The sequence below is a fragment of the Prionailurus bengalensis genome, chromosome C2, assembly GCF_016509475.1.
Source record: "Prionailurus bengalensis isolate Pbe53 chromosome C2, Fcat_Pben_1.1_paternal_pri, whole genome shotgun sequence".
Classification (NCBI taxonomy): domain Eukaryota; kingdom Metazoa; phylum Chordata; class Mammalia; order Carnivora; family Felidae; genus Prionailurus; species Prionailurus bengalensis.
The window spans coordinates 49426877-49454754 of record NC_057350.1 but is presented as its reverse complement, the minus strand read 5'-3'; the positions used below and the strand labels follow the sequence as shown (position 1 = coordinate 49454754).

General features: G+C 35.3%; 1 protein-coding gene across 1 annotated transcript in view; it reads left to right on the top strand.

The window, feature by feature from the left end:
• Positions 1-27878, top strand: part of SENP7 (SUMO specific peptidase 7) — a 157728-nt gene that overhangs the window by 22150 nt on the left and 107700 nt on the right. Inside the window, 1 exon segment of the mRNA XM_043594036.1 lies at positions 12336-12433. Within this exon segment, the coding sequence (XP_043449971.1) occupies positions 12336-12433 (98 nt within the window).

The window sequence follows — 27878 nt, the reverse complement described above, 5'->3', positions numbered from 1 at the left end:
ATATTATTATTTTTTTTAAAGTTTATTTTTTTTTGAGACAGAGACAGAGCACGAACGGGGGAGGGGCAGAGAGAGAGGGAGACACAGAATCGGAAGCAGGCTCCAGGCTCCAAGCCATCAGCCCAGAGCCCGACGCGGGGCTTGAACTCACGGACCGCGAGATTGTGACATGAGCTGAAGTCGGAGGCTTAACTGACTGAGCCACCCAGGCGCCCCTGTCTTAGCTATTTTAAATAACGCTGAAATGAACATGAGGTTGCATATATCTTTTTGAAGTGGTGATTTCATTTCCTAAGGATAACTACTCAGAAGTGGAAGTGGAATTGCTGGATTATATGGTAGTTCTGTTTTTACTTTTTGGAGGAACCTCTATACTGTTCTCCCTAGTGGTTGCACCAGTTTACATTCCCACTTGCAGTGCACAAAGATTTCTCTTTCTCCACATCCTTGCCAGCACTTGTTATGTCTATGTCTTTATGATAATGGCGGTTCTAACAGGCATTGATGATTAGTGATGTTGAGCAGCTTTTCATGTAGGTATTGCTCATTTGTATGTCTTTTTTGGAAAAATATTCAGACCCTCTGCCCATTTTTCAATTTTTTTGGGTTTGTTTTTACTTATTTTTGAGAGGGGTGGGGAGCTAGAGAGGGACTGAGAGAGAGGGAGACTATCTGCTATCAGCACAGAGCCCAGTGTAGGGCTTAAACTCACAGAACTGTGAGGTCATGACCTGAGCCGAAATCAAGAGTTGGATGCTGAATTGACAGAGCCATACAGGTGCCCTGAGTTTTATGAGTTCTTTAAATATTTTGGATATTAACCTCTTATTAGATATATGATTTTCAAATAATTTCATAGATTCTGTACATTGCCTTTTCATTTTGCTGTATAGAAGCTTTTTAGTGTGATATAGTCCTACTTATTTCTTTCTTTGTTGCCTTTGCTTACATGTCAGATCCAAAAAAACATTCCTAAGACCACTGTTAAGGACCTTACCATTTTCTAGAAGTTTTATGGTTTTAGGTCTTATGTTTAAGTCTTTAATCCATTTTGAGTTGATTTTTGTATATGGTGTAAGATAGCGATCCAGTTTCATTCTTTCACATATGACTATTTCCCAGCACCATTTATTGAATAGACTTCTTTCCCCATTGTGTTATTTTTGGCTCCTCTTATATATTAATTGAACATATATGCATGGGTTTATTTCTGGGCTCTGTTCTGCTCCATTCATGTATGTGTACCATTCTATGCCAGTACCATTCTGTTTTGATTACTATAGCTTTATAATATAGTTTCAAATGAGGAAGTATGATGCCTCTGGCATTTTTCTTCTTTTTAAAGACTTCTTTGACTTTTTGGGGTCTTTTGTTGTTCCATACAGATTTTAAGATTGTTCTCTTTCTGTGAAAAATGCTGTTGGAATGTTGATAGGGATTGCATTGAATTTATAGATTGCTCTGAGTAGTGTGGACATTTTATCAATATTCTTCTAATCCATAAGCACAGGATATTTTTCATTTATGTCTTTTTCAGTTTCTTTAATCAGCGCCTTATAGTTTTCACTGTATTGGACTTTCATCTTGGTTTAATTTATTCCTAGGTTTTTCTTTTTTTTTTGTTTGCTTTATATATGGGATTATTTTCTTAATATCCCTGATATTTTGTTGTTAATATATGGAAATGAAATTGATTTTTGGATAGTGATTTTGTATCCTGTAACTTTATTGAATTTGTTGATTAGTTTTAGCAGTTTTTGGTGGAATCTTTAAGCTTTTTTTTTTCTGTTTATTTATATATTTTGAGGGACAGAGAGAGCATGAGTATGAGCGAGCTGGGGAGGGGCAGAGAGAGAGAGGAAGAGAGAATCCCAAGCAGGCCCTGTGCTGACATGGGGCTTGATCCCACGAACTGTGAGATCATGAGCTGAGCTAAAATTAAGAGTTGTATGCCCAATGAACTGAGTCACCTACGTGCCCCTTTAAACTTTTCTATGTATTACATCATGTCGTCTGTGAATAGAAACAACTTTACTTCTTTTTAATCTGGTTGTCTGTTATTAAATTTTTATGCATGCATGCATGCCTAATGCAAGATTTGGTTAGGACTTCTAGTATTCTGTTAAATAAAAGTGTGGGAAGTTGGAAACCTTGTCTTCTTCCTGATTTTAGAGAAAATACTTTGAACTTTTCATGATTGAATATGATAGGAGCTGTCATCTTGTGATATATGGTCTTATTATGTTTAGGTACACTCCATATATATTTATTTTGCTGAGAGTTTTTATTGTGAATGGATGTTGAATTTGTCAGATGGTTTTTCTGCATCTTTTGAGATGATCATATGTTCCATCTTTTATTTTGTTAATGTGGTATTTCACATTGATTGACTTGTGGATGTTGGAACCTTCCTTTCATCTCTGGAATGAGTACTATTTGATCATGGTATATAATTCTTTTCTGTCGTTGTATTGGGTTTGCTAATATTTTGTTGAGGATTTTTGTGTCTGTTTTCATCAGATATTTTGCTCTGAAATTTTCTTGAGTGTACTGGTCTGATTTTGGTATTAGGGTATTGATGGCCTCATAAAATGAGTTTGGGAGTGATTCCTCCTCTTCTCTTTTTTGGAGGAAATTAAGAAAAATCGGTAATAATCATTATTTAAGTGTCTGGTATACTTTACCAGACAAGTTCTCTTGTCCTGTACTTTTGTTTCTTGGGAGTTTTTGATTACTCATTCAATCTTACTAGTAATTGTCTGATCAGATTTTCTGCTTCTTCATGATTCAGTCTTGGTAGGCTGTGTTTCTAGAAATTTACTCATTTTTTCTAGGTTGTCTAGTTTGTTGTATAATTTTTTATAGTAACCTCTTAGGACCTTATGTAGTTTGGTGGTATCATTAGGAATGTCTCCTCTTTCACTTACGGTTTTATTTATTGACTTCTCTTTCTTTTTTTTTCTTGGTGAGTTTAACTAAAGGTTTGCCAATTTTGTTTATCTTTTCAAAATACCAACTCTTAATTTCATTGGTTTCTTTCTTTCTTTCTTTCTTTCTTTCTTTCTTTCTTTCTTTCTTTCTTTCTTTCTTTCTTTCAGTTTATTTGAGACAGAGAGAGAGCACAAGTGGAATAGGAGCAGAGAGAGAGAGAGAGAGAGAGAGAGAGAGAGAGAGAATTCCAAGCAGGCTCTGCACTAATAGTGCAGAGCCTGATGTAGGGCTTTAACTTATGAACTGTGAGATCATGACCTGAGCCAAAGTCAGACGCTTAACCAACTGAGCCACCCAGGTGCCCTGGTGTATAATTCTCTTTATACGTTGTTGGACTTGATTCTTTTGAGATTTTTACATCTATGTTTGTAAGAGAGATTGTGTAGCTTTATTATCTTGTAATGTATTTTTCTGGTTTTGGTATTAAGGTAATGCTGTCCTCAGAATGAGTTTGGAAGTGTTCCTCTGCTTTTGTTTTTTGGAAGAAATTGTTGAGAATTTGTATAAATGGTTTCCTTAAATGTTTGGTAAAATTCACCAGTGAACCAGTCTGGGCCCAGTGCATTCTGTTTTTGAAGGTATTAAATATTGATTCAGTTAATTTAACAGCTATGAGACAATTCAGATTACGTATTTCTCATTGTGCAAGTTTTGGTAGATTGTGTTTTTAAAGATACAGGCCCAGTTTATCAAATATGTGGGAGTAGAGTTGTGTCTAGCATTTCTTTATCATTTTTATATAGTGTCCATGGGATTAGTAGTGATCACCTCTCTTTCATTTCCTATATTACTAATTAGAGCTTGTCTTTTTTTCTTAGTTAACATGGGTAGAAGTTTGTCAATTTTATTGATCTTTTTAAAGAAGCAACTTACAGTTTTGTTGATTTTATCTATTGATTTCTTGCTTTCAGTTTTATTGATTTCTGTCCTATTTTTAGAAATTTTCATCTCCTTTCTTTGAAATTAATTTGCTCCTCATTATTTTAGTTACCAAAGATGGAAGTTTAGATTATTGATTTTAGAATTGTCTCTTTTTTTAACAGATGCATTCAATGCTATAAGTTCCCCTTTTAGCATATGAGCTTGAGAAGAATGCATATTCTTCTGTTTTTAGATGAAATATTCTATAAATGTTAATTGGATACAATTGATTAATGGTGTTTTTCAGCTTAACTCTGTCCTTATTGATTTTCTGCTGGATCTGTTTCTAAATGAGGGGAATTGAAGCTATAATTGTTGATTCTTTTATTCGTCCTTGTATTTCTATTGGTTTTTGCCTTATGTATTTTGATGCTCTGTTGTTGAGTACATATGCATTAAAGATTGTTATGTCTTCTTGGAGAATTGACCCTTTTATCATTATGTAGGATGTCTCTTTATCCCTGTATCTTCCAAATTTGATAATTTTTCTTTCTCTGAAGTTTGTTGAGTCTGAAATTAGTATTGCTACTCTAGTTTTCTTTTGATCTCTGTTAGAATGGTATCTCTTTATTCCTTTACTTTTCATCTGTTTGTGTCTTTATATTTAAGGTGAGTTTATTGTGTACAATGTATAGTTGGGTCTTTTTCTTTTTCTTTTTTGGATTGATCTTTGAATATTTAACCACTTTTCTGTCCTGGAATAAACCCTAATTGGATGTATTGTAGTATTCTTTTTATGTATTACTTGTTTTGATCTACTGATTTTTTTTTGTTGTTGTTGAGTGTTTTTGTTTATGCTTATCACAGATACTGGTCTTTAGTTTTCTCTTCTTGTACTGCCACTATATGGATTCAGTATCGGTGTAATTGTTTGCCTTATAGAATGAATTGAGAATTGTTCCCTTCTCTTCTAGTTAATAGAATAGAGTGTTTAGAATTCATTTTATTCCTTACGTAAATGTTTGTGTGAATTTCTAGGAAAACTCTCAAGGTCTACAGGAGCTAGGAGTTAGTGGGAGGGAAGGTGGTAGCTGTGTTTGTAAAAGGATAGCAGAAAGATTGGTGTGACACAGCTGTTCTATATCTTGACATAGGTTGCAGTCACAGAGATGTGCACATATGATAAAACTGCATTGAACTAAATATGCATGCACACACAAATGTATGTGAAATTTGGGGTGCCTGAGTGCCTCAATAGGTTAAGTGCCCAACTGTTGATTTTGGCTCGGTCATGGTCTCATGGTTTGTTGGATTGAGCCCTGCATTGGGCTCTGCATTGACAGCATGGAGCCTGCCTGGGATTCTCTCTCTCTCCCTCTCTCTCTGCCCCTCCCCCGTTCATGTACACTCTCTTTCAAAATAAATAAACACTTAAAAATTATTAAAAAAAATAAAACAGGTGAAATCTTGATAAGGTCATGGATTGTGTCATTGTTAATTTCCTGGTTATATATTTTTCTAGAGTTATGCAGGGTGTTTGGGGAAAACACTGAGGAAAATTGCTTGAAGAGTATACAGGATTCCTCAGACATTATCCCATAATTCATCCACTGGTTCACTAGATACTGGTTAGCAAATAACTTCAGCTCATGGTTTTTGTCAAGTGTTTTCAGTGTTGGCATTACATGTTTCTTACTTTGGAAACTGGGTGAAGAATCAATAGAGTTGAAATTCTGATTTAAAGTTAAATGAACATACATAAGAAGGAAAGGAAAATAAGCTAAAAAGAGACAGGGAGGCAAACCATAAGAGACTCTTAAATTCAGAGAACAAACTGAGGTTTGCTGGAGGGGAGGTGGGTAGGGAGATGGGCTAAATGGGTGATGGACGTTAAGGAGGGCACTTGTTGGGATAAGCACTGGGTCTTCTATATAAGTGATGAGTCACTGGGTTCTACTCCTGAAACCAGTACTACACTATATGTTAACTAACTTGAATATAAATGAATGAATGAATGAATGAATGAATAAATAATCAATCAGTTGGGTTGCCTGGATGGCTCAGTTGGTTAAGCTCCTGACTCTTGATTATGGCTCAAGTCATGCTCTCATGGTTCGTGGGTTTGAACCCCGCATCGAGCTCTGTACTGACAATATGGAGCCTGTTTGGGATTCTCTCTCTCCCTTCTTTTTCTGCGTCTCTCTTACTCTATTGAAATAAATAAGTAAACTTAAAAAATCTATTAAAAAAAAGTTAAATCCAGACCAGTAATCTCAATTGGTTAGAAAGTCATCGTATATTTTTATTTCAATAAGCTGTGATAGTGGTAGTGGTTGTGAACAAAGTATTTTCCTTAGGATACAACTTTAGTTCTTTTTTAATATTTAAGAAAGCACTCAGTTGAGGTTGTAAACCCCACACCATTTAGAATGCATGTAGGGTTGATTTTGTTCAAGCAAACTTTTAGTCAGGATACTATGGAGTTTTAATTTTAATTAGCATTATATTTTATTTTGGCATTTTTCTCAGAATGAAAGCTTCAGAATTAGGTAACTGAATGCTTTGATCTTGTTTGTAAACAAAGTCTTTTATTCTTCCAAAAGCTTTTTTCATATTTAAATTAAAATTATTTATACCATCTTAAGTTTCATAGTGTGGTCAGGTAGCTTTCAAAATATGTATGTGAATAAATTCCCATTCATAATCAGTTTGTAGGAGAAATCTTTGTTATCTGATTTTATTTTTCAGAGCTAGTGTATAATAGGTTCACAGACTAAAAGAAAAACAAATCATAATTTGTGAAAAATACAAATTATTAACCCAGCCTGTAATTCTTATATAATTTTTAAGAAGAAAATATATAAATATTTTAGTGTGATAGTATCTGTAAACAATTGATCAAAGTCTAAGTGAATTTTGTTATCATTTGATAATATCTCCAGATATACTTCAGGTTACCCTTAAATATGATAGGATTCAAGAATTTGGAGTTAATGACATTTTAATTAATTTCCTTCCTATTTATGTTATCTCCAGTTTGTCCCCATGAGTTCATTTTGGTGTTCATTTCCTTTTTGGTGGGAATAATGTTTTGTTTTTTTTTTCCTATATAGAATATATAGTACTATAGGTTCAAAGACTAGTACTTCCATTGTTTTGCACATAGAGGCAAACTTTTTTACAATATGATAGTGGGGTACAAAAAATTCAGTAACATAAAATGTGAAGGCTGCATTTTACTGTGAGATTAATGGAATATTACAAGGACCTAATTGGACAGTAGTTTTGAGAGTTCAGCCCTTAATCATTCCCAGTCCTGGTGGTAGTTTTGGTGTAAACAGATAGTGTAATTCATTGTGAGAAGTCTTATCAATAATAGGGATATACAAAACTTATAATGGTGTTGTAGAAGAAATTGATTCACTCTGCTAGAGGGTGAGAAAGGTTTCTTGATGGTACTAGATTGGGGCTTAATGGACAAAGAGGATTAGGGAGGGCAAAGCACATTCTAGTAAAAGGAAACAGATGTTGAAGGATGAAACTGCTTGGCTCTTTTAGGGAACTACAAATAATTTAGTATGGTCAGAATACAAGATGTATGGGAAACAGAAGTGAGAAATAAAAACAAAATTTTTTTCCCCATCCTATAGGTAGTCAGGATAGAAATTTAAACAAGAGAATGATAACAGTTTTGCATTTTTTTAAGATTTAAATGTCATGGGGCTCCTGGGTGGCTCAGTTGGTTAAGCGGCCGACTTTGGCTCAGGTCATGATCTCGCGGTCTGTGAGTTCGAGCCTCGCGTCGGGCTCTGTGCTGACAGCTCAGAGCCTGGAGCCTGTTTCGGATTCTGTGTCTCCCTCTCTCTGACCCTCCCCTGTTCATGCTCTGTCTCTCCCTGTCTCAAAAATAAATGAGGCGTTAAAAAAAAAAAAAAAAAAAGATTTAACTGTCATGATGGACTAGATGCTAGAGTAAGGGAGTAAGAGACCATTGGCAGGGAATCCCATTAGTTTAACATTGTAAGAGTCCAGGTGACAAATAAGAAGAGGCAGAACTAAGACAGTGATAACGAAAATGGAGAGAAGATATAGTTTTAATCTTGTTATATTGATACATTTACATTTCGTAGAAGAATGGGAGTGACAGATGTATGTTTAGGTTGATACCTTGGAGATTTTTGAGAACTTGTATAATTTAGAATTAAAGCATTGGAAGAAACATAGGCTTTTATGGGAGTCAAACCTAGGTTCATTGGTCAAGCCTCACTTACCTTTGATTAAAGTGATATGTTTTATACCATGCAGGGCTGTGATGATAAGGAGATAACATAATGCTTGGAAAATTAAAAAGGATGTTTATTGAAGGCTGTCATGTTCAGGACAGCGTTTTGTTTTTCATTACTTGAAACATTTTTTTCTTTTGTTAAATGACTTTTTTTTTGTACAGGTGGAAATGAATTGGTTTACTTTTTTTATTAATTTTTAGTTTTTATTTAAAATTTAGTTAATATATAGTGTAATATTAGTTTTAGGAATAGAATTTCGTGATTCATCACTTACATAAAACACCTGGTGCTCATCATAAATGCCCTTCTTTAAAAAAAATTTTTTTTAATGTTTATTTATTTTTGAGAGAGAGAGAGAGTGCAAGCAGGAGAGGGTTAGAGAGAAAGGGAGACACAATCTGAAGCAGGCTCCAGGTTCTGAGCTGTCAGCACAGAGCCCAACGCAGGGCTTGAACCCACAAACAGTGAGATCATGACCTAAGCTGAAGTTGGACGCTCAACTGGAGCCACCCAGGTACCCCACAAGTGCCCTTCTCAATACACATCGCCCATTTAGCTCATGCCCTGCCTACTTCCTTTCTAGAAATGCTCAGTTTGTTCTCTATAGTTAAGAGTCTCCTATGGTTTCTCTCTCTCTCTGTTTTTTTTAACCCATTATACCCCTCTATGTTGATCTATTTTGTTTCTTAAATTCCACATTTGTGTGCAAAGATATGGCATTTGTCTTTCACTGACTGACTTATTTCGCTTAGCATAATATACTCTAGCTCCATCCACATCATTGCAAATGGCAAGATTTCATTTCTTCTCATGGCTAATATTCCATTGTGTGTGTGTATGTATGTGCATGCGTGTGTATGTATATGTGTACACATAAATACACACCACATCTTCTTTATTCATTCATCAGTTGATGGACATTTGGGCTCTTTCCATAGTTTGGCTCTTGTTGGTAGTGCTGCTATAAACATCGGTGTGCATGTGCTCCTTCAAATTGGTATTTTTGTGTCCGTTGGGTAAATACCTACTAGTGTAATTGCTGTGTTGGAGAGTAGTTCTATTTTTAACTTTTTGAGGAACCTCCATGCTGTTTTCCGGAGTGGCTGCACCAGTTTGCATTCCCATCAACAATGTAAGAGGTTCCCTTTTCTGTGCATCCTCGCCAACATCTGTTGTTTTCTGTATTGCTAATTTTAGCCATTCTGACAGGTGTGAGCTGGTATTTCATTGTGGTTTTGATTTGTATTTCCCTCATGATGAGCGATGGTAAGCATCTTTTCATGTGTTTGTTAGCCATCTGGATGTCTTCTTTGGAAAAATATCTACTCATGTCTTCTCTCCCTTTCTTCACTGGATTATTTGTTTTTTGGGTGTTAAGTTTGATAAGTTCTTTGTAGATTTTGGATACTAACCCTTTATCCGTTATGTCATTTGCAAATTATCTTCTCCAATTCTGTAGGTTGCCTTTTAGTTTTGTTGAGTGTTTCTTTCATTGTGCAGAAGCTTTTTATCTTGATGAAGTCCCAATAGTCCATTTTTGCTTTTGTTTTCCTTGCCTCTGGCGACATGTCTAGTAAGAAGTTGCTATAGCTGATGTCAAAGAGGTTGCTACCTGTGTTCTTCTCCAGGATTTTGATGGTTTACTGTCTTATATTTAGGTCTTTCATCCATTTTGAATTTATTTATTATTATTATTTTTAATATTTGTTTATTTTTGAAAGAGAGAGAGAGACCGAGCAGGGGAGAGGCAGAGAGAGAGGGAGACAGAGGATTCAAAGTGGGCTTTGTGCTAATAGCAGAGAGCCTAATGAGGGGCTCAAACTCACAAACTGTGAAATCATGACCTGAGCTGAGGTTGGGCACTGAACATACTGAGCCATCCAGGCATCCCTTGAATTTATTTTTGTGTGTGGTGTAAGAAAGTGGTTTAGTTTCATTCTGCATGTTGCTGTCCGGTTTTCCCAACATTTGTTGGAGTCTGGCTTTTTTCCACTGGATATTCTTTTCTGCTTTGTCGAAGCATTATTTTTTTATCTTTTAAAAATTTATTTTAAATTGTGGAAAAAATAACAAAATTTATCATTTTAACCATTTTTTAAATGTTTATTTATTTATTTATTTATTTTGAGAGAGAGGGAGAGAGAAAGACAACATGAGTGGTGGAGGGGCAGAGAGAGAGAGGCAAAGAGAGAATCCCAAGCAGGCTCCATGCTGTCAGTGCAGAGCCTGATGTGAGGCTTACACTCATGAACCATGAGATCATGACCTGAGCCAAAATTAAGAGTTGGATGCTTAACCAATTGAGCCACCCTAGCACCCCATTTTAACCACATTTCTATTCATTCATTCATTCATTCATTCATGAGAGCATGCAAGTGAGTAAGGGGCAGAGAGAGAGGGAGAGAGAGAGAATCCCACCAGGTGCAGAGAGAGAGTGCAGATCCTGGAGTGTGATTCAAGCTCATCTGATGCAGGGCTTGAGCTCACGAACTGTGAGATCATGACCCCAGTTGAAGTTGGAGGCTTAACCAACTGAGCCACCCAGGCATCATATTTACAACAATTTTTGATGCCAGATGTGTGTGGATTTCCCCCACCCATCAATCCTCTGTGACACCAACTGGGTATCCTACAATTTAATTCAATTCTGACACTACTTGGAAATAGTGTCCGATCCCACAAGTTAAGGGCGCAGTCACACAAGACTGCTCCCACAGCACTTCAAATGCCAGTCAGAAGTCCAGCTGTCACTTTGCTTGTGATGAACTGGTTATAAATCTGAAGTTCCACAGCTTCACCCCCTCCCCACCACAGGTTCAATTAATTTATGCTAGAGCTGCTAAGAGAACTCAGGGAAACACTTATATTTATCAGTTTATTAAAGGATTTGACAACATAACACCACTGAAGAGCCAGATGAAGAGATACATAGGGCGAGGCCTGGGAGGGTTTCATAGACCAAATAATATAACAAAAGATGCTCCTATCACCCAGTAAATTACAAGGGTTTCAGAGTTCTAGGCCAGGAACTGGGGGCAGAAACCAATATATATATATATATATATATATATATATATATATATATATTATATATATATATATATATATATATATATTTTGTTCTTTCACAGTCATCAAGGGTCATCCATGTAGCATGTGTCAGTTTCTTTTTTAAGACTGAATAATATTTCATTGTATATACCTCATTTTGTTTATCCATTCACTTATTGATGGGACACTTGAATTGCTTCTATCTTTTAGCTGTTGTGAACAATGCTGCTATAAACACTGTACAAATCTCTCAGGAGTAAACTTTTATTTTTATTTTTTTTATTTTTTAAAATAAGTTTGTTTATTTTGATTGAGACAGAGCACTAGTAGGGGAGGGGCAGAGAGAGAGAGAGAGAGAGAGAGAGAGAGAGAGAGAGAGAGAGAGAGAGAAATCCCAAGCAGGCTCTGTGCTGCCAGCTCAGAGCCCAGCGTGTGGGGCTGGAACCCACGAAACCGCTCACATGACCTGAGCTGAAACCAATAGTCGGTTAACTGACCAAACCACCCAGGCACTCCAGGAAAACAGTGTTTTAAACTGACTACATATATAGTCATGTTTACATCCTTGTGAGATAGCTATTATTACGTCTATTTTCAGGTAAGGTAACTAATGAAGAGAAGATAAATAATTTATTTGTCTAGATTGATACTGTTTTGTATTAAATAATTTTAACTTTTGTGTCTAGTTAGATTAAATATAAACCCTGTTAATAAGATGTCTGACTCTTCCCTAAAAATTTCCATGCAGCAATTCATCGGGAGCAAGTTGTAATCCCTTTCAATTATTATAAATATGGTAACTTCAAAATCACAGGTCCTATTTAACTTGGCATATAATAATGTCTATTTTTTTTTAAACTCTTTGAAAAATTTTATAATTATATAAGCTTTAGGATCTCAAAGTGTTGGTTTCCGGACTAAATTTACCTTGCGATTTTTAAATATCTTTCTTCTATTTTTTTGGTAGACTTATATTTCTACACTAGCAAAAGAGCCAGGTGGGTTTGTAGACTGCACTTGTTTTCCTCTGTGAATTACTATGAATTTGGCCAATCATCTTGAAGTTTTAAATAAAAAAAAAACTTAAATGCCTCTTAATTATCATATTGTTATACTTAGTATTAAATTCCATTTTTCCCCCACCAGTGGAAAAGAAGCCTAAGAAATAAGGTCCTCTCTCTAGACCATAAAAGTAGAAAAAGTGTTCGTGGGCGTCCTGTCACCTCTAAGACATCACCAGAAAGGTAAGATATATGTGTATATGACATAGGATGGGCTTATATTGTGTATAAATAGTGTGACTGACTATGGTGATTCATTTAGCTTCTTTGGATCTCAGATACATAATTTTGAAATACAAGGACTGAATTCAATGTCCTCTAAGGTTCAAGTGTGAACTTTCTGTGATTCTAAGTCATCTTAACTCTTTTCTTTTTGTGCATTTGGAACATCTTGATAAACTTTAGCTGATAAAACAATAGTTACATATAGACTTGATTATAATGCTTGATTCATTATTTGTGGTCTGCAGTAAAAAAGATGCTGAATTTAGCACTTAGTGTTAGTAAATTATGATTATACTAGAGTTAAATATTTGGGAGATTCAAATTGCAGTTATCAGAAGGAATTTAGAGCATTTCAGGATTGGATATTTGTAAATAATTAAAAAATTGTTCTATAAAAGAGTGTTGAATTTTCTTTTATGGAATAGTGAATGAATAAAAAAAATGAGTGTGGCAAAGTAAAAGTTGTAATTATTGGGAGGTCACACAAATTAGAAGACTAATTGAAGTTCTTAAATTTATGTCAGAGCACTTTGTAAGGTACTTAGTATTATTCTCCCTTTTCGAGTAAATTGTCTATAGGAAATGAAAAACATTGGTATTCCATATCCTTATCACTACTTAATTCCCTTCCTCCCTCCCTCCCTCCCTCTCTTCCTTCCTTCCTTCCTTCCTTCCTTCCTTCCTTCCTTCCTTCCTTCCTTCCAATGTCCTTGTGGGTGTAAACCTGTGTCTCATTGTGGTTTTGATATGCATTTCCTAATGACGTTTGTCTTTTTATGTGTTTGTTGGTGATTTTTATATCTTCTTTGGAGAAATGTCTACTTAGATTTTTGCCATTTTAAAATTGTGTTGATATGTTTCTGTTGAGTTGTAAGACTTCTTTATATATTCTGTATACAAGTCTTTAACAGATATATGGTTTGCAAATATTTTCTCCTATACAGCTTTTCACTTTCTTGATGTTGTCTTTTGAAGCAGAGGTTGTTTTCATTTTGATGAAGTCCCATTTATCTATTTTTCTTTTGTCATGGTGCTTTTTTGTTGTCATGTCTAAACTATTGCCTAATCTCAGGTTAGAATGACTTATTCTTGAGTTTTCTTCTAAGGGTTAGAGTTAGGTCTTTTATTCATTCAGAATTAATTTTTGGATATGATATGAAATAGGCATCCAAATTTATATTTTTGTTTGTGAATATGCAATTGTCCTAGCACCATTGGTGGAAGAGGTACCAATGTTTTGGGGTAACTTTGATGAAAATCAATTGCCTACAAATATAAGGGTTTATTTCTGGATTTGGAATTTTATTCCATTGATCTATATGTTTGTCCTTATGCCATTACCACTGTGTCTTGATTACTATAACTTTGCATTAAGTTTTGAAATTAGAAAGTGAGAGTCTTCCAGCTTTATTGTGTTTTTCAAAATTGTTTCAGTTGTTCTAGATTTGTTGCATTTTCAGTTGAATTTTGAATCAGGTTGTCAATTATAACAAAAAAGCCAATAAGGATTTTGAGAGAGGATGTGTTAAATCTGTAGACTAATTTGGGGAGTTTGGCCATCTTAATATTAAGTCTTCTGATTCATGAACATGAGATATCTTTCCATTTAGATCCTTTTTAATTTCTTTCTGCAGCTTTTGGTAATTTATTTTCTTCTTTTTGATGCTGTTGTGGAATTGTTTTCTTAATATTATTTTCAGACTGTTCATTGTTAGTGTATAGGAATTCACTTGATTTATGTATGTGGACATTATATGCTGTGATCTTGTTTAAGGCTTCCTAGTTCTAGAAGTTTTTAGTAGATTGCTTGGAGTTTTATACATAAAGACAGTTTACTTCTTTATTTCCAACTGGATGCCTTTAATTTTTTTTTTCTTTGCTTAATGTTCTGGTTAGAACATCTAGTATGATGTAGAATAGAAGTGGTGAGAGTGGACATTTTTGTTTTGTTCCCACTCTCAGAGGGAAAGCATTCGTATTTTACCATTACGTGTCATGTTAGCTAGATTTTCATAGATGCTTTGCTATGGTTTGAATGTTTGTGTCCCCTCAAAATGTTTATGTTGAAATCCTAATGCCCAGTGTGATGGCATTTGGAGGTGGGGCCCTTGGGAGGTTAAGTCATGAGGGTGGAGCGCTCATGAATGGGATTACTGCCTTTATAAAAGAGACCTCACAGAGCTTCCTAGTTTCACCTTTTGAGGACACAGTGAAAAGTTAGCAGTTTGCAGTACAGAAGAGGCCTTCACCAGAGCCTGAGCATGCTGTCTGGCACCCTGATCCTGGACTTCCCAGCCTCCAGAACATAAGAAATGAATGTCTGTTGTTTATAAGCCACCCATTTTATGGTATTTTGTTATAGTAACACAAATAGACTAAAGTATGCTCTTTTTCATGGAGGAAGTTCCTTTCCATTCCTAATTTGTTTGAAGCTTTTTATCATGAATGTGTGTCAGGTTTTGTCAAATGCCTTTTTTGCATTCATATCATGTAATGTGTATCTTTTAATTAATGTGTTACATAAATTTATTTTTAGACCTTAAGCTAAATTTGCATTCTTGAGATAAATCCCACATGATCCTGATTTATGATCCCATTGATATGTTGCTGGATTTAGTTTGCTAGGATTTTTTTGAGGATATTTTCATTTGTATTAGGAAGAGAAATTGATCAGGAGCAGTGGCTTAGTTGGTTAAGTGTCTGACTCTTGATTTTTGCTCAGGTCATGATCTCATGATTTGTGAGATTGAACCCTGTGTCAGGCTCTGTGCTGACAATGAGGAGTCTGCTTGGGATTCTCTCTCTCCCTCTTTCTTTCTGCCCCTCCCCCACTCACATTCTCTCTTACTTTCAAAATAAATAAACTTAAAAAAGAAGAGAAATTCATCTGCTGTTTTCTTATGTTGTCTTGTCTGGGATTTGGAATCAGGCTAATACTGACCTTGTAGAATGAGTTGACAGGTGTTTTCTCTTCCTTTGTTTTCTGGAAGAATTTTTGGAGAATTGATGTTAAGTTTCTTTAAATTTTTTTTTGTTACGATTTTATTTTATTTATTTATTTTATTTTTAATTTTTTTACGATTTTATTATTAAAAAAAATTTTTTTTAATGTTTATTTTTTTTTGAGAGAGACAGAGACAGAATGCAAGTGGGTTAGGGGCAGAGAGAGAGGGAGACACAGAAGCAGAAGCAGGCTCCAGGCTCTGAGCTATCAGCACAGAGCTGACGTGGGGCTCGAACTCACAAACCGGGAGATCATGACCTGAGCCGAAGTCGGATGCTCAACCGACTGAGCCACGCAGGTGCCCCACGATTTTATTTTTAAGTAATCTCTACACCTAACATGGGGCTTGAGTTCATGATGGTCAGAGTTGCTCGCTCTACCAACTGAGCCAGCCAGGCACCCAGGTTTTTTTTTTTTTTTATGTTTATTTATTTTTGAGAGAGAGAGAGAGAGAGAGAGAGAGAGAGAACAAGTGGGGGAGGGGCAGAGAGAGAGAGGGAGATGCAACATCTGAAGCAGGCTCTAGGCTCTGAGCTGTCAGCACAGAGCCTGTCAAGGGGCTGAAACCTAGGAACCATGAGATCATGACCTGAGCCGAAGTCGGACGCTTAACTGACTCAGCCACCCAGGCACCTCCCCCCCACCCCCCCACAATTTTTCTTTAAATGTTTGATGAAAGGCACCAGTAGGCCATGTAGACATTGGCATTTTGCATGTGTATGTGTGTGTCCCTGAGGATATCACGTTACAAGTTTAAATTTTTATTTGTTACAGCTCTATTCAGATTTTCTGTTTTTTTATGAGTCAGGTTTGTTTTTTTTTTTCAGTTTTAATTTAAGAAATTTCTACACTCAGTGTGGTGCTCAAACTCACAGCCCCGACTACAAGAATTGCATGCTTCACTGAGTGAGCCAGCCTGATAGCCATGTATGAGTCAGTTTTGGTACCTTGTGCCTTTCTAGGAATTTGTACATTGTGTAAGTTATCTAATTTGTTGGCATACATTTGTTCAAAATACTCTCTTACAGTCTTTTTAATTTCTGTAATATTGTTAGTGATCTCTTTTTCTTATTTATAAATTTACATCTTTTTTTCCTCTCTTTTTCTGTTCAGTCTCCCTAAAGATTTGTTAATTTTGTTGATCTTTTCAAAGAACCAACTTTTGACTTCATCAATTTTGTCTCTTGGTTTTCTGTATTCGTTTTCATTTATTTCCACTATAGTCTTATTTTCTTTGTTTTTGTTTTGGAAATAGTGCTGCTTTTTCTAAATCTTAAGGTGTCTGGTAAGATTATTGATTTGAGATCTTTCTTCTTTTCTAACATAGCCATTTTGCAATTTTAAAATTTCCTTGAGCACTGCATTAGCTGCATCTCATAAATTTTGGTGTGTTGTGATGTTCTATTCATTAATCTCAAAAGTATTTTCTAAATTCTGGTGTGACTTTTTTGACTCATTTGTTGTGAAAATGTGTATTATTTAATTTCTGCATTTTTGAAAACTTGCAAGATCCTAATTGAGATATAATTGACATAACATTATATTAGTTCAGGTGTACAATGTAGTGATTCATTATTTATATATATTGAGAAATGATCACTATAGTAAGTCTAGTTAACGTCTATCACCATGCATAGTTATACATCCTTTTCCTTGTGATGAGAACCGTTAAGATTTACTTTCTTAGCCATTTTCAAATACATGATACAGTTTTATTAACTACAGTCACCATGCTTTATATTATATTGTCATGACTTACTTACCTCTTGTTAATATTTAATTGAATTCCATTGTGGTCTGAGAACATTCTATATGATTTCCTTTAAAAAAATTTTTTTTAACTTTATTTGTCTTGAGAGAGAGAGAGAGAAAGAGAGAGCACAAGTGGGGAAGTGACAGAGAGAAGGAGAGACAGGACCCCAAGCAGGCTCTGGACCATCACTGCAGAGCCTGATGTGGGGCTCAAGTTCATGAACAGCAAGATGATGACCTGAGCCGAGATCAAGAGTCAGATACTTAACCGACTATGGCATCCAGGTGTCCCTGTATGGTTTTCTTTCTTATAAATTTACTGAGTTTCATTTTATGGTTTTGCATATGGTCTTGCTTGCAGAATGGTTTGTGTATTTGAGAAGAATGTGTATTCTGTTCCTATTTGGTGGAGTGTTCTATAGATGTCTGTTAGATTGAATTGGATGATACTATTATTCAAGCTCCTGTTATCCTTGCAGATTTTCAGTCTAGTATATCTATCCGTTATCAAGACTGGTGTTTTGAAGTACCTACATATTATTGTTGAAATGTTCATTTCTCCCTTATGTTTTGTCAGTTTCTGCTTAATGTATTTTGTGGTCCTGTTGTTAAGTATATGTGTATTTGTAATTGGTATATCTTTCTGATGAATTAACCCTTTTATCGATAATGTCCCTCATTGTCTATTTTTATTTGTTTTAAAGTCTATTGGATCTAATGTTCATATAACTACTCCATTTGTCCTAAGGTTGCTGTTTGCATGGTACACCTTTTTCCATCCTTTTACTTTGAACCTATTTATTTCTTGGAATCCAAATTGTCTCTAGTTGAGAGCCTTTAGTTGGATCTTGCTCTAGTGGTTTTGGGCTGCTATAGTAAAACACCATAGACTGGGTGGCATATAAACAACAAATAATTATTTTTTATAATTCTGGTGGCTGGGAAGCCCATTATCGTGGCACCAGAAGGTTCATTGTCTATGAGAGCTTCTTGGTTCGTATAGATGGCATCTTTTCATTGTGTCCTGAAGGGGTGGATGGGGCCTCTCTTAAGTCTCCTTTATAAGCGTACTAATACCATTTATGAGGGTTCCACTGTTGTGATCTATTCACTTCCCAAAGGCCCCACTCCTAATACCATCATTTTGGGGGTTTAGGATTTTAACACATGAATTTTTAAGGGAAGCAAACATTCAGAACATAGCAGATGTGGATTTCTCATCTCTTCTGGAAATCTCTGTCTTTGGACTAGATTGTTTACTCCACTCACATTTCATGTGAAAGTGTCAGTAGGGCCATGCTTCCTCTGAAGGCATTAGGGAAGGATTTATTCCATGTCTCTCTCTTTTCTTTGGGCATTCCTTGTACTTTGGATGCATTACTGCTGTCTTATCTGTTTACATGATCTCTATGTGTGTCCTCACATTGTCATATGTGTATTTCTGTTTCTATGTTCAGTTTGCAGTTTTTAGAAAGACACCAGTCATAATCTATTACAGCCTTATTGCCATTATTTTAATTTGATTTCTGTGAAGACAGTATTTCCAAATAAGTTAACATTCTGAGATACTGGGGTTAAGAGTTTAGAATGTCTTTTGGAGGGGGGCACAATTCAACCCCAGACAGACACCTTGAACAAGGGAGAGGAACTGAGCTTCTTTTGGGAACAGTAATTTCTTTTTTTTAGGAAATGAATTGGCAGCCTGTCAGTTTCCTTTTTCTCATTCTTTATTGCTTCTTAAAAATTCAGTCCTTCTTCAGTGACCTGCAATTAAAATGAATATTTGTTTTTTTGTATTACCTTTGTGTTTGTGTGTTGCTTCTAATTATAGAACTATTCAGGTTTTCTATTCTTTTTTTTTAAATCAACTTTATTGTGTATCATTTACTTAGAGGAATATGTGTCAATTATAAGTTTTTATAATTTTTGTCAGATATATTGCTTTTTTATTATAAAATTTACACAACATAAAATTTACTGTCTTAAACAAATTTTTTTTAAATGTGTATTTATTTTTTTTTTTTAAATTTTTTTTTTTCAACGTTTATTTGTTTTTGGGACAGAGAGAGACAGAGCATGAACGGGGCAGGGGCAGAGAGAGAGGGAGGCACAGAATCAGAAACAGGCTCCAGGCTCTGAGCCATCAGCCCAGAGCCTGACGCGGGGCTCGAACTCACGGACCGCGAGATCGTGACCTGGCTGAAGTCGGACGCTCAACCGACTGCGCCACCCAGGCGCCCCGTTGTGTATTTATTTTTGAGAGAGAGAGAGACAGAGTATAAGATGGGGAGGGCCAGAGAGAGAGGGAGACACAGAATCCGAAGCAGGCTCCAGGCTCTGAGTTGTCAGCACAGAGCCTGACATGGGGATCACACCCACGAACCACGAGATCATGACCTGAGCCGAAGTCAGATGCTTGACCAACTGAGCCATCTAGGTGCCCCATAAAATTTACCATCTTAACCATTTTTAAATACATAGTTCAGTAGTTTTAAATCCATTTCTAATGTTGTACTAACATCACCACCAACCATCTCTACACTTTTCATCTTGTACTACTTACACTATATACCCATTAAACAGTGACTCCCAGTTTCTCCCTTATAGCCCCAAGCAACCACCCATTCTACTTTCCATGAATTTGACTACTTTAAGTACTTCATGTAAGTGGAATCATTCATTATTTATCTTTTTTGTGGTGGGCTTATTTTACTTAGCATATTGTCACCAAGTTCATTCATGTTGCAACATGTCAGAATTTACTTCCTTTTTAGGCTAAATGATATCCCATTGTGTACTTATGTTATACACATGCTGTTTTGCTTAGTCATTCATCTGTCAGTGGACACTTGCATTGCTTCCCCATTTTTGCTATTGTGAATAATGGTGATATGAACATGGCTATATGAATATGTTTTCGAAACCTTGCTTTCATTTCTTTGAATTTGGGGTATATATCCCCAAGTGAAATTTCTGGACCATATGGTAAATCTGTTTTTGATTTTTGAGGATCACCATACTCTTTTCCATAGCAGCTGCATCATCTTACATTGCCAGTAGTAATGTGCTACTTTCTCTGCATCTTCATCAACACTTACTTTCATTTAATTCATAATAGCCATCCTATGTGAAGTCATAGGTGATTGTGTTTTTGATTTGTGTTTCCCTAATAATTAGTGATGTTGAACATCTTTCCATGTGCTTATGGCCATTTGTATATCGTTGGAGAAATGTTTATTCAAGTTCTTTGCCCACTTTTAAAGGTCAAGTTTTTTTGTTGTTGAGTTTTAAGGGGTTGTGTATATATTCAGAATATCAATCCCTTATCAGATTCATGACTTGCAAATATTTTATCCCATTTTTGGGGTTGCCTTTTTGCTCTCTTGACGGTGTCTTTAGATGCTATAAAAATTAAATACTTTATAAAGTACATTTCGTTTGTTTTGTGTTGTTGCCTGTGTTTTCGGTGTTATATCCAAGAAATCAGTGCCAAATCCAATGTCATGGCCATGAAGCTTTTCCCTATGTTTTCTTATATGCATTTTATAATTTTAGCTCTTACATTTAGTTCTTTGACCCATTTTGAGTTAATGTTTGTCTATGGAGTTGAGTAGAGGTCCAACTTCATTCTTTGGAATGTGGATATCCAGTTTTTCTAGGACCATTTGTCCAAAAGTCTCTTCTTTCCCAATTGACTAGTCTTGGCATTGTTGCTAAAAAACATTTTCTATGTATATGAGAGTTTATTTCTGGGTTCCTTATTCCATTTTCTTGATCTGTGTGTTTGTCCTTATGCCAATACCACACGTTTTCATTACTGTAACTTTGTAGTAGGCTTTTTTTAGTGTTTCTTTTTGAGAAAAAGAGAGAGAGAACGAGCATGCATGTGTGAGCAGGTGAGGGGCAGAGAGAGAGAGAGAGAGAGAAAGAGAGAGAGAGAGAGAGAGAGAGAGAGAGATCGAGATCGAGAGACTCCCAAGGAGGGTTTCATGCTGTTAGTGTGGAACCTGACATGGGGCTTGATCTCTCACAAACTGTAAGATCATGTCATGACCTGAGCCAAAATCAAGAGTCAGATGGTTAACTGACTTAACATCCAGGTATCCCTGTAGTAAGTTTTGAAATAATGAAGTGTGAGTCCTCCAGTTTTGTTATTCTTTTTCAAGATTGTTTTGGCTATTGGGAGTCCCTTATATGAGTTTTGAGATAAGATTTTTTATTTCTGCAAAAAACATCATGACTTTGATACAGTTGCATTGAACCGATAGATTGTCTTGAGTAGTATTGACATTTTAACATTTAGCCTTCTAATCCCTGCAAATGGGTTGTGATTACATTTATTCATGTATTTTGTTTCCTCTAGCCTTGTTTTGTAGTTTTAATTTTATAATTTTTTTGCCTCTTTAAGTTAGTTCCTAAGCATTTTCTTCTTTTTAGTACTATTATAAGTGGAATTGTTTTCATGATTTCCTATTCAGATTTTTCATTGTTAAATGTATAGGTATGCAGGTGATTTTTAAATTTTTTTTTAACATTTATTTATTTTTGAGAGACAGAGACAGAGTATGAGCAGGGGAGGGGCAGAGAGAGAGGGAGACACAGAATTTGAAGCAGGCTGCAGGCTCTGAGCTGTCAGCACAGAGCCTGTCGCGGGGCCCGAACTCCCAAACTGCGAGATCATGACCTGAGCCAAAGTCAGACATTTAACCAACTTGAGCCACCCAGGCACCCACATTATGTAGGTGATTTTTGTGTTGAGTTTATATCCTATCACTTTGTTGTATTCATTTTTGAAACAGTCTTTTTGTGGAATCTTTAGGGTTTTCTACATATAAGATGATACCATTTGTGAGCAGAGATCATTTTACTTATTCCTTTTCAATTTTGATGCCTTTTTTTTTCTTTATATTTTGTCTAATTGGCTATGTAGTATGTTGAATAGAAATGGCAAAAATGAACATCCTTTTCTTGTTCCTCATCTTACAGGAAAAGAGTCTTTCACCAATAAGTATGATGTTTGCTTGGGTTTTGCATATATAGCTTTTATTATGTTGAAGCAGTTTCCTTCCATTCCTGGTTGTGTGCTTTTGTCATGAAAGATGTTGAATTTTGCCGCTTTTTTTTTTTTTTTTGCATCAATTGGGATGATCATATTTTTTTTTTTTTTTCTATTCATTCTGTTACTCTCATCTTTTTAGTGACCAATTTTTGTAGGTTGAACCATTCTTGCATTACAGGAATAAATCCCATTTGGTCATGGTGTATAGTGTTTTTAATTTGCTGCCAAATTTGGTTTGTTAATATTTTGTTGAGGATTTTTTGAAACAATGTTCATAAAAATAATGGTCTTTAGTCTTCTTTCCTTGTGGTGTCTTTGTCTGGCTTCAGTATCAGGGTAATGCTGGCTACATAAAATAAGTTGGAAATTATTATTATTTAAAACATTTTTTTTTGATGTTTGTTTATTTTTGAGACAATGTGAGAGACAGAGTGCAAGCAGTGGAGGGGCAGATAGAGGGAGACACAGAATCTGAAGCAGGCTCCAGGTTCTGAGCTGTCAGCACAGAGCCCGACACGGGGCTTGAACCCACGAACCGTGAGATCATGACCTGAGCCTAAGTCGGACGCTTAACCAACTGAGCCATTCAGGCACCCCTAAGTTGGAAATTATTTTCACTTCCATTTTTGGGACGAGTTTGAGAATGATTGCTGTTCTTCATAAAATTTTGAAATTCACCAGTGAAAGCATCAAGGCCAGGGCTTTCTTTCCTGGGAGTTTTGATTACTGATTCAATCTTCTTACTAATTTTAGGTCAAGTCAAATTTTCTGTTTCTTTGTGATTCTATCTAGGTTTTTTGTTTTTAGGAATTTGTCCATTTTATCTATATTATCTAATTTGTTGAGATACAGTTCATAGTACTCATATATAATCCTTTTTATTTTTGTGGAATCATTAGTAATGTCCCCACTTTCATTTCTGATTTTAGTTATTTGCATCTTCTCTCTTTTTCTTAGCTCATCTAGCTCAGGTTTGCCATATTTGTGAACAAACTTTTAGTTTCATTAATTTCTTCTATTTTTCTTCCCCCCACCTTTTTTTTTTAATGGTGCCCTGCCCAACGTGGAGCTTGAACTCAGACCCCTGAGATCAAGAGTCAGATGCTGTACCCACTGAGCCAGCCAGGCACCCCATTCTCTTATTTTTCTATTCTGTATGTCATTTGCTCTGTTCTTTATTATTTCTTTTTTTCTGTTAGCTTTGAATGTAGTTTTTTTTTCTTCTGGTTCTTCAAATTATAAAGTTGTTGATTTGAGGTCTTTATGTTTGTAATGTGAGCATTTATAGCGAAAAATGCTTCTTGGTACTAGTGTTCTTGTTGTGTTTTGCTAATTTTTGTATAAATTTTGTATGTAGGCATCCCTATTTCCTTATAGTTTTATCTCTATCTTTTTCAGTTTTTGATTTCAAAAAATTAAATCTTTTATATTTTTGAATTTGTTTTTGTTTCTGTTTTCATTCATCTCAAGTATTTCCTAATTTGTGATTTCTTCTTTGAACCATTGGTTATTAAAAAGTATGTTGTTTAATTTCCACAGATTTGTGAGTTTTCCAGTTTTCCTTGTGTTAATGAGTTCTAACTTCATTCCATTGTGGTCAGAGAAGATGCTTTGTGTGATATCTTTCTAAATCTATCGAGACTTAATTTGTTCCCCAGAATATGGTCTGTCTTGAAGAATGTCTTATGTGCACTTAAGAAAAATGTGTATTCTCTTGTTGGATGGATTGTTTCGCGTATATCAATTAGATCCAGTAGGTTTATTGTGTCTTTTAAGCCCTCTAATTTCTTTTTTTCTGTCAGATTGTTCTATCCCTTATTGAGAGTGGGGCATTGAAGTCTCCCAACTATTATTGTAGAACTGTCTATTTTCATTTTCTATTAATTTATTCTTTATATATATATTGTTTTTGGCTATTTGTTAAAGTTTATTTTTGTGTTTGAGAGAGAGCAAGAGAGCATGAGCATGCTAGTGGGAGAGGAGCAGAGAGAGAGAGAGAGAGAGAGAGAGAGAAAAGGAGAGAATCCCAAGCAGGCTTCGTGCTGTCAGCTCAGTCTCATAAACTGTGAGATCATGACCTGAGCTGAAATCAAGAGTCGAATGCTTAACTCACTAAGCCAATCAGGTGCCCCAATTAATGCTTTATATATTTTGATAGTTTGTTATTAGGTATGTAGATGTTTATAATAGTTAGATCTTCTAGCTCTGTTATACCTTGTATTAATATATAATTACATCTTTGTGTCTTCTAGTCTTTTTTTGATTTTGTATTTTGTCTGGTATCAATATAACCTTGCTCTCTTTTGGTAGTATTTGCATGGAATATCTTTTTCCATACTTTGACTTTTAACCTGTCTTTGGATCTAATGTGAATCTGGTGTAGACAGCATATAATTGGATCTTTTTTTTAGTCATTCTGTCACTCTTTGTATTGGAGAGTTTAATCAATTTACATTTAAAGTAAGTAGTGATGAGGAGTGACTTATTTCTGTCATTTTTCTGTTAATTTTACATGTCTTACCCTTTTCTTTGGTCCCAACTTTCCTGCATTATTCTCTTTTTTTGCTTTGTGGATTTTTTTTTTCATAGTGAAATGCTTAACTTCCCTTCTCATTTCCTCTTATGTAGCTATTTTCTTTGTGGTTATCACGTGGGATTATGTTTAACATTATAAAGTTGTGGTAGTCTAACTTGAATCTCTACTTACTTATCTTGAATAACACGTAAAAATTCTATTTCCTTACAGTTTTTAAAACAATTTTTATTTAAGTTTATTTATTTTGAGAGGGAGAGCAAGTGGAGTAGGGGCAGAGAGATTGAGAGGGGACAGAGAATTCCAAGCAGGCTACACACTGTCAGCATAGACTCTGATGGTTTTCTTTATATTATGTAGAAAACAAAATTTGCAGTTATAAACCAAAGTTGAAGTAATACTAGCTTTTAGACTAATTTTTTTTTAAATAAAATATTAGTCTGTCAAATCATGTGGAAAACAAAAAGCGGAGTTTCAAACCAAAGTTACACCATTGCTCATATATTTACTTTTTATTTTTATTTTTTTTGAGAGAGGGAAAGTGCAAGTGGGGGAGGGCCGGCAGGGGGGAAAGAGAGTAGAAGAGAGAGACCCTTAAGTAGGCTCCACACCCAGCATGGAGTCCGACATGTAGCTGGATATCACCACCATGAGATCATGACCTGAGCTGAAATCAAGAGTCGGATACTTAACCAAATGAGCCACCTAGGTGCCCCTCATGTATTTACTTATATTGAGATCTTTATTTTCTCATATGGTACTGAGTTAACTGTGTGGTGTTGTTTTGTTTCCCCTTGCAGGATTCTCTTGAGCATTTGGTGCAGGGCAGGTCTTATGGTTGCAAACTGTCAGTTTTCATTTGTCCAGGCATGTCTTAATTTCTCTCTACTCTTGAAGCACAGTTTTGCTGAATATAGGATTTTTGGTTCATGGGTTTTTTTCTTTTAGAACTTCAAATATATCAAGCCATAGCCTTCTATCTTCCAAAATTTCTGATGAGAAATCTTACTATCTTGTTGAACATTTTTGTATGTGACAAATCACTTTTCTTTTGCTGCTTTCAAGTGTGTCTTTCAGGAGTTTGATTATAATGTGTCTCAGAGTGATAAACGAAAGACACTAAAAGTAAATTAGAAATAGAAACAACAAATAATACAAATTTTATTTATTTGTAAATAAAACCTTCATTGAATTATTTTAATTTGAATATGCTCTTTGACTTTTTTGTGTGTCCCTCACTAATAAAGTGCCAGGCACAGATGTTCTCAGCCATGCCATGATGTAGATATTGTTTATTCAAGGGAAAGTGATATAACCTCTAAGACAGTTGCTTATCTGTGAAATTAGGAGAAAAGTCATCAAGTTTGCTAATTCTTCTGCCTGCTCAAATCTGCTTTCGAATCCCTCTAGTGAACATTTCATTTTAATTACTGTACTTTCAGCTCCAGAATTTTTTTTGTCTTACTTTTTGGTGTTCAGCCTCTTTGTTGGTATTTCTATTTTGTTCACAAATTGCTTTCTTGACTTTTCTCAGATCTTCTTACATTCTTTGATCATTCTTAAGACAATTGTTTTAAAATAATTTGTCTAGTAGATCTGATATCAGGTCTTATTCAGGGACAGTTTGATTGATATATTTTTTTTTCCTCTGAATGGGCCATACTTTCCTCTTTCTTTGTCATATTATGATTTTTTGTTGTTGAAAATTGGACATTTGAATCTAAATGTGATAATGTTGAAAATCAGATTCTGTCTCTTTCCCAGGGTTTGCTGTTATTATTTTTTATTTTGTTTATTTCATTCATTTATTTATTTTTTATTGTTGTAGGCTGTCTCTTTGTCAAAGTTCATTATATCTATAAACTTATGGTCTTTTCAGGTTTTGTTTGAGCCTGTGCCTTTCCCTATGTATACGTGGTAACTTTCTAATTTCATCCTTTTATGCATTCACTTTTGAATGTTTTAGTGTTTAATGTATGGCTCCTAAATGGGGAAAAAGGGAAAAATTAAGAGATGAAAAAGGGGCATTAGCTTTTTAAATTCCCTGGAAGTCACTTCTAGAAAGGGTAAGGCTTGCAGAGATGGAGGGAGGTGCAACCACAATGATTGCTTGCCTCTTTTTCTGCACCTCTGACATAAGAAGCAGTAATCAGTGATCAGAGAACAGATCCCTGATATTTAAAGGATAAGACCATTTTTTCTCCTTTGGTTCCTACAATGCTGTGAGTGTAAGCTGTTCCTGTAACATATGCTCAGCTGTTGCTGAGGGTCTGGGGGCTTGGGGTGGGTAGCTTCTACCATGCTAAGAACTGAAATTAACCAAAATCAATGACATTTTACTGCCTATGCCTTTTCCTGAAGTTGTAAGCCTTCAATAATCTCCAGATTTCTAAAAACAGTTATATCAGACAGATTTTGCTAGTGCAGTTCTGTGGGTTGGGAGATCGATTCTTGGTGAGTCCTACTCCACCATCTTCCCAGAATCCCCTTTGTATTGCTTTCTAAGAAAGGAGTATTCTTTTGAATATTTATTGAAATGTGTGGTGTGCTTACATTAAATTTCAACAATTTGTGTTTATTTCTTTGTTCTCTTTCCCAAAATCCATCTTTTTCCTACCATCAATAAAAAGTTAGAAGTAAAATTTGCCAACCAGGGAAACAGTATATTAAAAGGGAGGAGTCAGAAAAAAACAACACAAGACTTAATTGAATTTAGAGACAAAATAAGAAGACAATAACTGTGAAGGAGAACAGGAGTAAAGGAAGAGTGAAAGGTTGGAGCATTTTTTTCCTACATGTTGTCTTATCTTTCTTAAACATTGATATTTCTTTAAAAAATTCTTACTGTTTTTCCTTTGCCTGTTATGTAAGGAAAGTGGGATGGGAAATTGAAGACATAACCAAATAGCAAAGGAATCTAAGTCCATCCTGTTAAATATAGTGTTTGACTATGTAGATATATCTTTGTTTTCTTTCCTATTCCTATAGGTCAGTCCTATTTCTGTGCCTTTACTTAGGGTCCAGATAACCATCACTACAATATTTTTCAGGATTT